This window comes from Sinohyriopsis cumingii, chromosome 14, assembly GCF_028554795.1.
Source record: "Sinohyriopsis cumingii isolate HCF-2022 chromosome 14, ASM2855479v2, whole genome shotgun sequence".
NCBI classification, from domain to species: Eukaryota; Metazoa; Mollusca; class Bivalvia; order Unionida; family Unionidae; genus Sinohyriopsis; species Sinohyriopsis cumingii.
This window is the reverse complement of record NC_142974.1, coordinates 34668337-34680371: the sequence shown is the minus strand read 5'-3', so window position 1 is coordinate 34680371 and position 12035 is coordinate 34668337. Positions and strand designations below refer to the sequence as shown.

Here is a 12035-nt window from a genome sequence, read left to right as displayed (position 1 = left end):
GATTATAGCGCTGTGTATCAAACGAGTAATCATATCTTATTTCTCCAAATAATTTGGGAAGATCAAATACACATTATATTGAATTTATAAATGATTGTAAGTTTAAATAACCAGCTCTGCAGTTTGGACTGTCCTTGTACTTTCTTGAATAGCATAAAAGGACGACACGAGCATTCTCTACTGCCTCAGCCATGTCTTGGAGTGTGGTACCGCCCATGTTTTTTATATCAATCCACACTGGGAAGCCTTTCTGCTTCAGTATTTTGCGAATTTTTTTCACTTCTTTCTGATGTCCCCAGTTATAGCTGATCATGACATGGTTTTTCGTTTCTCTTAATACGTTTTCAGTTCTGTCTTCTTCAGTGGAACCAGCTATGTCCTTCTTTATATACGAATTAGCTGAAAATGATATAATGCAAGCACATATACTGTTGGACTTGAGAATTGCCTTGTTGTTATAAGCAGTTCAAAGCCTCAGATTTCCATTAACCAATTAAACCTCTTATCTTTTAAGTGTACATAAAAGCGTGTGCGCCACATAGCGTCATGTACCACTGGTATTAATATTTATATTATTGTGTACTAAATGTCACTGTGACGTCATTTTCATAACGTTTCTTCTATCACTTACTCACTAGATGTCATATATATACCACTGTACTTAGAGCTCCGTATGCGCACAACTTTTAGTGATGTAGAAGTAGTTCTGAGCGTAGACAAATATCATTTAGTAGATCGCAAAGCTTAATTAACAAATTTGTATATTTTCCAGCAGTTGTAAGATAGTGTTTTGGAACAACCTTGAATCACTCTTTAATACGTATCGGAGCAGCAATATTTTCCCTGGGGCCTTTGGGTGGGGAATATGATGATGGTGGTCACATAGGAGGAAGCAAGAGCTGCTTTCAAGTGGGGTAGTGAAAGGGTTTGACAGTCATAGTGGGAGGTGATAGCCAACCTCGAGCAGCGAAATGATAGAGATTGTGTGTTTATCAGATATTTTTAATGGTCATGGGAGCAAGAACTGCGAGTTGAGTAGCGAAATGGGCTGCAAGCGACTAACAACAATCTGCCTATTTAGAGACAAAAGGCTTTGGAAGTTAAACTCATTCACAGGTTAAAAGATGACTTACGACTCGTATGAGCGCTGCGAAATTGCAGGCAATTTTCAACTAGGACCTGCATCAACTCACCAAGCACCTGGCGCACTTCACATGCGCATACATGTATGATGGGTTGAAGTGGCTGGCTGGGCGATGAGGGTACAAAGCAGGCATGGTTAACTTTGACACCTTGGTGAGACCTTGCTGAACCACTTGACTCAATGGATTAGGTTCCTGGAAACTCCTGGCCGCCTGCTCTACTTCGACTCATATGGTTTATTGCGGAAACTCAGCTACTAGACCCTCCTTGTACGGGCAAAAGCTGATTGTGCAATCTGCGCCTACTAAGGTTCTAAATGCATTCAATTGATAACCGAGGTCCGGGGAATATAACCATACTAGTAGCCATCTTCGGGCTGCAGCAAAATGGACGAGACAGGCCTACAACATCCACGTCGGCAGATGCATACAATATCGTTGTATTTACCAACAATATATGTGACGTGAACAGCTCCAACGAGGACCTCTTTGCGCTGCTCAACCGCCAGGATAGAGTGGAGGCGCCAGGCAACCTCATATTTTTTCAGTCCGACAGTACGATGCGAGACAGTAGCAAGGGTTGGACAGATCGAAGGCGCAGGAGGCCTCTATGAGGGCCTTCTGCAACCCATTCGACCAGAAAATGTTCCTACAAAGCGATTCATTGATCACCATGTCGCGGACGCAAGGAAGTACGCCGACAAGCTAGAAGTTCGCCAACGACAGGGACGTGGATTAGAAAGAACAAATTGACACCACAATTGTGCACTTAGGCGAAATGGCAACTTCGAGTAGTTTTAACTTCTTGTATCAATATTTCCCAACTTCAATTCCATCTGCCCTGTTCTCTTGCATAATGTATTGGGACACACAAGGTATGTTGATGATCAAGTCGAATTCCTGGGGCCAAACTTGGTGATACCATGATGGGTGACCAAACATTGGTGGCAAATGGAATCACGGCCTAGGCTGCCGCTATGAATTGAGAATATAGTACACATAATGTGCAGCCAAAACCTTAAAACATTATACAACATATAAAATTGAGAGACAGATCTTCAAGAATATTGATAATATAACTGGTTCCTTGGATATAGGTAAAACAGAAATTTGCATCCATAGCAGACGTATTATACCCTCAAGGTACAGCTAAAAAATCATAAGTTGACCATACTGCTAATAACCAGGAGAGCGTGGATTCAACAACACCCATTCAAGGTGCATTATGTATGAATTATATAATGTCGCGGATAGGGAAGAGTTCACCGATCCTCAGGATATACAACAAAATCAGATATCAGTATCAATGTCCGTGAGACATAGAGCTCAGCATGAGACATAGTGTTTGATGTACGTACATAATTGTAAGTACGAGGGGTCTGGAAATTTAAAAGATACTAGTACCAAAACATACGTTGACACGATTGATACCTCAGTCTGGCTTAGTGACGTAACATCTCAATAAACATGAACGCAAAAAAGTAGTAGGTGTGGGAGAGGCTACCGATATTAAAGACGCAGCAACAGGGCACACTCTTTTCTCTTTTTTATCAGGTTTAGATAGTGTCTCAGTATTAGCGGACTGTTTTAGGTATTTATTCAAGGGGAAATCATAGAATGACAGCTATAAAGGGTCCGCACATTACCTTGAGCGCTAGAAGAAAAGAAGCTGAGCCATATATACATATATAAGAATACAAATCATATGGCGAATAACAATCCTTTCAAGTGCACTGGATCCAGGAAGGGATCACGTTTGTCAGAGTTTGATTAAGATAAATGGAATAAACTGACAACGAACAGTGCAAAACAATTATTTAGCAAGCCCGAGAGCTTTCGACCCTTTAAAGAGTCTTTTTCAAAGGCAAATACACAATATAGACAAGACAAACAAATAAAACAGAAAAACGGTTACGTTTGCGAAACTTTACATGGCTGTTTCTACGGCCGTGCGTCAGTGTTTCTTGACGACGTTTACCCGGGTTCTTTATACTTCAGGTATACTGGACACTATTTATAGCCTAAGATGTGCTGAAAACTTGCGGTTACCAAACTACAACAAAAACACCGAATGTGACAGCCAACATGTTGTATCCAACCAAAGCTCCACTGAATCCAGAAGAAGAAAAAACATTGCTGCACCGTGAGTTAGTAACATGAAATGTACTGTTGGGCCACACCACTACCTTACAACTTTTTCCTGCAATAAATAAACTACATTCAAAAACAGAAGTTTTTCTTTACCCTCTAATAAAGATATTTGCTCTAATTTCAGTTTCTTAGAACAACTCTAAACCCTTCGGTTCGGATTCCCCTATCTTTGCCTACTCGAATCGAATTCTTATATCTTCTCTCCACGGGTTGAATTTCCATATCCTTCATTAGCAGGTAAAGCATCCTTTAATCTTGATGCAAATTTTAATTGCTGGTATCGTTGCCATTGCTAGTTATATATGTCAGATTACTAACATTTCAATTAGTAATTCGTTAATCCTTGCAATCCCAAAAGAGAAAATAACAATATTTCTTTATCTTTCCTCAAAGATTACGCACATTAACCATATTATCTACGAACTACAGGTGCTGCAATCAACATGTCTTTACTCCGCTTTAATGAACATGAGCTGCAAACTATGTCATTCAAGATCTTTTAAGCACTTAGTCTGATGTTCATGCGTCAACCTAAGTATCGTATTACTGGTCCATTTGTGTCTTAAGGCATAATTTTAACAAAAAAAGAAATAATAATTTTGACGATAAGTGCATCTGTGTCGGGAAGTAATTTGGACATGTTAGTTTGGTCATTTTCCCCTGGAAACTTCTTATGTTCCTATTAATTTGGAGTATGTAGCAAAATCTTCACTATAGAAATAATGAACTTGTTGAACCGATTCATTCAATTAAAAAGAGCTTTGCTTTTCTAGGCAAGAGACAACATTTCTGTAACATTTTCACATATTAATTTTGTAAAAGCTGACAAGGGATGTAATATAAATTTAAGAGTAAATAAAGAAAGTAAATATACGAGGAAACTTCAAGCAAATTTTGATATTTTAGTATATTATGAGGATATATTTAATTTAATCTGAGTGTACTTGTTAATGAAACCAGTGTCTTTACCTTCATTTTTCATATATACCTATATCTTTATATTTCTTATGCTTCTTAAGTTTTTTTCTGAATATCCACAGAGTGCTGTCAGCATCCTCTCTAGTCTCCTCATCCTTGGATTGTTCTTTTAATTTTACAAGCAGCTCGATGATTCGTAATTCGGTTTTCTCCAGCATTTTTCTTCGGTTGCGTTTGCTGAATGCCAGAACCAAAATTGCACCAACAGCCTCTATGTAATTATACAGAACAATAAAAGAAGATCATCAGGGATACACATTGATTCTATAGTCCTTAGCATGGATGCAAAGAGGTCTTAATAAGTAATTTATGAATTTATCTTGAAATACAAAATATTTGCTGAGTGTTCAATAAAGAGTGACTTTCAGATAATGATCGTTTGAGAAACTATTTTAATGGAATTATACCGTCTTTAATGTCCAATTGGGATCTGAAAGTTACGTTGGCAATCGTCACACGGTGTTATAAGATAAGCAGTAAGTTTGCTATAATCTGCATGAACAGCTCAACATGAAACGTTTTTGTTGCACACTGCACGAAGGAGAGCATAAAACATAACAAGAAAAAACAATGTAGATCACAGAGAGTTACCTCTTTGCTCTTCAACAGTTTTACACTTGGCTAATTCAACTAACTGACTCAAGCACCCCATCCGAACGAGAAGTCTCTTAGTAGCATCATTTCTGGCAAGACGGCGGACACCTGAAAATGAACGAATATATATATATATATATATATATATATATATATATATATATATATATATATATATATATATATATATATATATATATATATATGTCTATTTATATATGTATATATATATATGTATGTATATATATGTCTATATATATATGTATATATATATATGTATGTATATATATGTCTATATATATATGTATATATATGTATGTATATATATATATATATGTCTATATATATATATGTCTATATATATATATATATGTCTATATATGTATATATATGTCTATATATATATATATATATATATATATATATGTATATATATGTCTATATATATATATATATATATATATATATATATATATATATATATATATATATGTATATATATATATATATATATATATATATATATATATATATATATATATATATATATATATATATATATATATATATATATATATATCTATATATATATATGTATATATCGTTATATGTATATATATATGTATATATATGTATATATATATATATATATGTATATATATGTATATATATGTATATATATATATGTATATATATATATATATATATATATATATATATATATATATATATATATATATATATATATATATATATATATATATATATATATTCCACTGATCTCATTAGTTGCGAGTCGTCAGTCTTTAAATTAAGAATAATTAAAAATATGATTGAATGTATATATTTGATAGCGCTGGAAATCTTTATCATGATGATCTTGCTTGTTCATCTTTTACCAAAGGAAAGAAAAAAATATGTATGTACACAATCGATTAGGACGCACAAAATGAAACATTTGTGTTTCATTTGGGTAGCATTGCAATATCCGTACAACTGTATTGTTTCTTATGCTACTACTGTGTGGATTATTTTCTTAATTTCAGACACTAACAAATGTGTATATCTATGTGTTATGTACATCTATATTTTATGTATAACTTTTGTTCATGGTCGTAGATTGTAAGGGTCATATGTAAACACGATATTACATAGCTAACTTTTGTCCATGGTTGTGGGTTGTATTTTAAAATAATATTTATTAATAAGATTATTTGACCAAGGCAAAATTCTGAAAGCGAACAATAACCCAAATTCTGGTCGTCTTATTGTGCCTTTGAGTTATATATAAGGTACTGATAATCAAAAGTATTTATTCCTATTTTAATATAAGTATTTGTTGAATCACTATTACTTGTGTTCAGATATAATTTAAGAAGAAATGTTTAATTAAATTATTCATTGGGATCATAAAGTGCGCATAGACATTTTGGACTAAAAGCCTTTTCTTAGGATTATTGTGAATTCATTGAAGGACATTATGGATTATATCACTGTGTTATAACCTGACTGTTGACACATCAGTGCATTCAAGGTTATTGATACATCAGTATATTCATGACATCATTCGGAACATTCTGTATCTTTTCTACTTGTGATAGAACTTTTAGGATTATTTGGCATTTTATCATCAATTCTGTAAGTTCCTTCAACATTTTCACTTTGAAGTCTAGGGAAAAAAATTATTTCTTGAAATTTCCAAAACGTGGCTATGTTTCTCTCTGTTACTGAATATAAGACCACAGAGTCATGACAATCTGTTTATCATCCTAACGATTTATCTACTTATATATATATATATATATATATATATATATATATATATATATATATATATATATATATATATATCCGCAAGATGCATGACCATGGGTAAGGAAAGCTGATGAAGTGCAACGCTATGCCGACACTAACAACTCCAAAGAGTTCTACAACGTCATCAAGTCAGTCTTCAGCTCTTCAAGTCTATCTCCGCCGCCTTGCTTGTAGCAGATGACAGTACACTAATAAACGACAATGCTGGCATTGAGGACAGATGGAAAGAACACTTTAGTCAGTTCCTAAAAGGATGGCACCTGAACGGATGGTATCCCAGCGGAGGTGTTCAAAGGTTTCAGTGAACAGAGGCATTCCACGATGTGCTAATCAGTATCTGGACGGAAGAGAAGATGCCAGACGACCTTCGCGACGCATCAATTGTGACCCTCTATAAGAATAAAGGCACGTACTGCAGTAACTACAGAGGGATCTCCTTGCTCTTCATAGCTTGCAAAATACTTGCTCGCAGAATTCTCAACAGGCTTATTGCGGCAGTGTCAGAAGATAACCTCCCCGAATCTCAGTGTGGTTTTCGCCCAGACCGGAGCACCGTTGACATGATCTTCGCAGTTAGACTATTCCAATAGAAGTGCTTTGAGTAGAACATGAATCTGTATGCTGTCCTCGTGGACCTGAAAAAGGCTTTCGATACAGTCAACATAGATGTACTGTGGGTAGTACTCAAGAATTTTGGGTGTCCTCAGTAGTTTACCAAACTCACCAGGCTCTTTCACGATGGCATGAGAGAGTCTCTCAGACGGTGAACCCAATGAGAAATTCACCATATCTAACGGTGTCAGACAGGGATGTGTACTCGCTCCACTCTTCAACCTCTTATTCACACAGGTACTGCTATATGCAGTCCGTGATCTTGACCTTAGTATCTACATTAGATATCGCCTGGATGAATCAGTATTTGATCTCTGTCGCCTAGCTGCAAAAACCAAAACGCTAGAAAGAGTCATCACTGAAGCACTCTCTGCAGATGACTGTACCCTCATGGCCCATGAAGAGATCCACGTACAGGCAATCGTGGACAGGTTCTCTGACGCCTTCAACCTACTTGGACTCGCAACTAGCCTAGGAAACAAAGAAGTCCTCTTCAAGCCAGCCCCAAACACTGTCCCATCGCAACCCTGCCTATTATTGGAGACACGCAGCTGAAGAATGTGGACAGTTTCAAATACCTTGGCAGCAAATATCCAGTGATGGTTCCTTGAACAAAGAGTTCATTGCGAGGATCCAAAAAGCCAGTCAAGCACTCAGACGACTCTGAAACAAGGTCTTGCAGCACAAAGACATACGCCTGTCAACAAAGATGAAAATATACAATGCATTTATCCTCAAGTCTCTCTTGTATGGCTGTGAAACGTGGACTGTGTGCCAAAGGCATATCGGTCACATGGAACAATTCCACCAGCGCTACCTGAGATCCATTATGCAGATCAAGTGGCAGGACCGAATCACCAACCAGGAAGTCCTCGACGGAGCCAGCACAACAAACATCGAATCGAAACTAATTCAGGCCAAGCAATGATGGACTGACCATGTCATCCGCATGGATCAAAACAGAATCCCAGAGCAGCTGTTCTTTGGTGCGCTAGCCCAGGGCAACCGAAACCAAGGCCGTCCTCACAAGAGGTACAACGAGAATCTCAAGATGCACATCAAGTGGACAAACTGTCAACCCCACCAGCTCGAGCTCGCTGCCTCAAACAGAAGCCACTGGCGATCCCTGACCAGAAAAGCCTGTTCAACCTTCGAGGTTGACCGCCGCCAGCATCTTGCTGAAGCTCGTGAGAGACGTCACAGATCTGTATCCCAGCCTTCCCAACCACCGGTGTCCCATGTCCCACCTGCAACCGCCTGTGTGCGTCGGAATTTGGACTCCGGCGACACATGCGCGTCCACCGTAGATGGGATCGCAAAACTTGTCTTCCTCGGCTCGCGAGACTACCGAGATATATTTTAGGTTCTGATATATATATATATATATATATATATATATATATATATATATATATATATATATATATATATATATATCAGAACCAAATAAATTCAAATTAACAAGTTAGTCGACCTTATACTTACTCTCCAATATTCTATTTACTCAAACGGATAATACGGGTTCTAAAGTTTAACAATTAGGTTGTTAACAACCATAACTTTCTGCAAATCATTGGGACCGCAATCTCACTACCATGCACCTTTGTATATCATTGGTGTCATGTGAAGACTCGAATAAAAGTTTTTCAACGAGTTACAGTTTATACCTCTACGTTGGTGTAGATACATTGATGACATATGATGGAAATAGATAGAAACGGGCGACAATTGTAGGTTGTTTGTTTGTTGTTTTGCATTTTTATAAATTCGCGAATAGCTTCTATTCTCTGAATGAATTTACGTCGGAGTCATCACAAAATGCAGTCTCATTTTCCATACCATCCTGGTTGGGAAAATAGAAACTGACCTATATTCTAAACCTACTGACTCTCACCAGGTTCTACTTGTGACCAGATTCCACCCACGAAACGTAATAATTTATATCCCTTACGGTATGTGCTTTTGTACCAGATGCATATGATCTTGGAATGCTAGTTACGAAATGAATATCGGACAGTTCAAGAAACACCTTAAAATGAGTGGATACAGAAGCAACTACATTGAGACTATTAATTTAAAACAGACTCCTCGATAGAGATGTCCTCCTGTCATGTTTAGCCAAGAAAACCAACAAACGTGTCCCTTTCGTAGTAGCTTTCCAACCAAATGCCCCAAACCTAAAACATGTCATTTGCGCCATATTGAATTATCCAAACGTCTGTTGGGTATATTTCAAAATGTGCCTATGGTTACGTACTGTCGACCTATACATAGACCATCTTCTGCGTGCCGAGGTAACTTCAGGTAAGACCACAGATTAGGGTCCATACCTCTGCAAATACAAGCGTTGATTTATTTTCAAACATATCCTTGAGAATAAATCTTTCTAAAGATCAACAAAAGGACTTAGCTACAATATCAGTCAAAAGTTAGGATGTCGAACCAAGAAGGCACATTCGCAAAAATATTTAACTCTTAAGCCAGCTACTACAACTCAACAGGACGTTCAGTCGAGTCCAACTCAACAGGACGTTCAGTCGAGTCCAACTCAACAGGACGTTCAGTCGAGTCCAACTCAACAGGACGTTCAGTCGAGTCCATTGAGATTCTATCAGCGGAATCAAAACTCGGGTGGACCGACATAGAACGCACACGTAGAGAATGATATTGTATACTAAAATGTGAAAACGCATGGATAGTTTTCCCTAAATTAAAATATCTAACGTTTAGTTTGCAGTCTTATACAATTTACAGACAAATTAATCAGTTTTCGCCCGTACACAAATGTTTGGATACTATTTACCTAATTAATTGCATTTATTATTATTTGTAGTAGTTGTACAATTATTGTCCATTATTCTGCTACACAATTCCCTTTACATCTTTACTCTAGAACGTCCGTGCATAACTATACCGGCTAAATTTTCTTTAACAAATCTTATAGATGGCATTTATTTTGTTTGTCATGCTGTCGTTATGTTATTTGTTCACAACCTGAAATTAGGTCACGGCATGTTGGTCATCAATGTGATAGTCGCAAGTAGTATTTTTATATTTTCATATCTATTGTTGTAGATTTCCCCTGTTCTGCTTCAATTTCTGGCAGAGAACTCTGGTTTGTAGATGGTATGATCAAGGTCAGTCCTGCTGGATTTACTAAATTGTATGCAATTCATGGTCTGCGCGATTGTTTGACATACCTTGCATCTTTGCCTTGCTAACAACAAAAATTTTAATCGACATGCATAGCGCTTCTTATTATAAGCTCATTTTTTTCCCGTTAACTTTATATGGTCAGAATCGTTCAGTATTTTTCCATATTTTTCATAAGAAACGGGTTTCTACAAATAGTATAGTGTATTAGGAAGTATTTTATTAACAAACAATGTACGCTCATTTGGTACAGGCTTTAGCTTTTGGTTTATTAGATTTGTTTATGGATGAACTAAACAAATTGTTTCGTCCATTGAAGAGGTACATGTCTATTGCAGACGAACACCTCTATAATTCAACTAAGCAAGCAAGTTTCGTCCATTTGAAAGTGGAGATGAAAAAGTTAACGATGTGGACGATTTAACTGTGTCACAAATGAAACTTTCATACAAGCAGACGAATGAACGTGATATTCACAATTTCAACAGCAAACGTGAGAGAAAAGGTAATTGAAAATACCTCTCTGATCATTTAAACAGTTATTTAGGAGACATATTCGTAACTTTTTGCAAAAAGAATGGTTCAGACTATGACCAGTGCTCTTAATGATCTATACGAATAGTAAAGAAAGCGTATTTATGTCAAGGTCTATCTCATATCTATCAGAAACGTACCATTTTCCTAGTCAGTCTAAATACTAAATTCTAGAAAAAAATGCAACTGAAGGTTTTGGTATGAAACTAAAAGCTTCAGAGCAAGTAGGCCAAGACGACAAAAATGTATTATTTCCTCTGAATAAATGGACTGTCATACAACAGCTGTTTTGTTAGTTTCCCCGTTTAACTGTTTTGATAAAATGTTAAGCTACCGATAGAAGGCATAAACTGTATGGCACAGGTCATAGCTGGAGTCCCTTCAACAGCATGAAAGTGACAGGGCATATGTTTTCTTTAGCTTGGAATAAGAATGGTAATAAATATACTTACATTTAGGCATCTTGAATTTCCTCAAAATATACTTTCTTAGTTGTTTCTAAAATCCGAATGACACCATCCGTGTCATATAAGACCTGATCCACACCGAAATTGTACTTTACTTTCGACTACGTTTCAATTGAAATAACATTGTCCTTACTGTACTGAAAAGACGTAATAAATCCAATCCATCATAAACAGAGTCAGAATTGAGCTGGACCAACACAAAAACAAATCCAGACCAACTGCAGGAGTTTTTTTAAATGCGCATTTATTCAAAATATGAGTTGCAAGTTGAAGTAGACCAAAATGAGATTTATTTTTAAGCTAATGTCGAGCGCACGACGAAATTTAAACGTCCAAGGTGGGTGCTATGTGCGCATGAAAATTGTTCATGTGTATTGATGAATCTGCCGTTTTATATTTATTTTGAAATACAGTATAAATTCATTTAATTCATTTCTTGTAGTGTATTCCTTTTATTAAGCTATTAGTAAGAAAACGATACAGTCTATAATAAAAAGGACGCTGCACTGATAGAGCAAAATATTAACTCATTTTTTTTTCTTCAGACTAAAACGTCGTGCAGTATCACTCAGGAAAAACAATCGTTCAT

General features: G+C 36.4%; 1 protein-coding gene across 2 annotated transcripts in view; it reads right to left on the bottom strand.

Annotated features, from left to right (window-relative positions):
* Positions 1-12035, bottom strand: part of LOC149783553 (uncharacterized) — an 85813-nt gene that overhangs the window by 40152 nt on the left and 33626 nt on the right. For both annotated transcript variants that reach the window (XM_089931820.1, XM_089931819.1), the window contains exons 4-6: positions 4863-4973; positions 4282-4482; positions 112-399 (exon numbers count right to left, since the gene is read on the bottom strand). In XM_089931820.1, coding sequence (XP_089787946.1) covers positions 112-399; positions 4282-4482; positions 4863-4973 — 600 coding nt within the window. The remainder of the gene's footprint in view (positions 1-111; positions 400-4281; positions 4483-4862; positions 4974-12035) is intronic.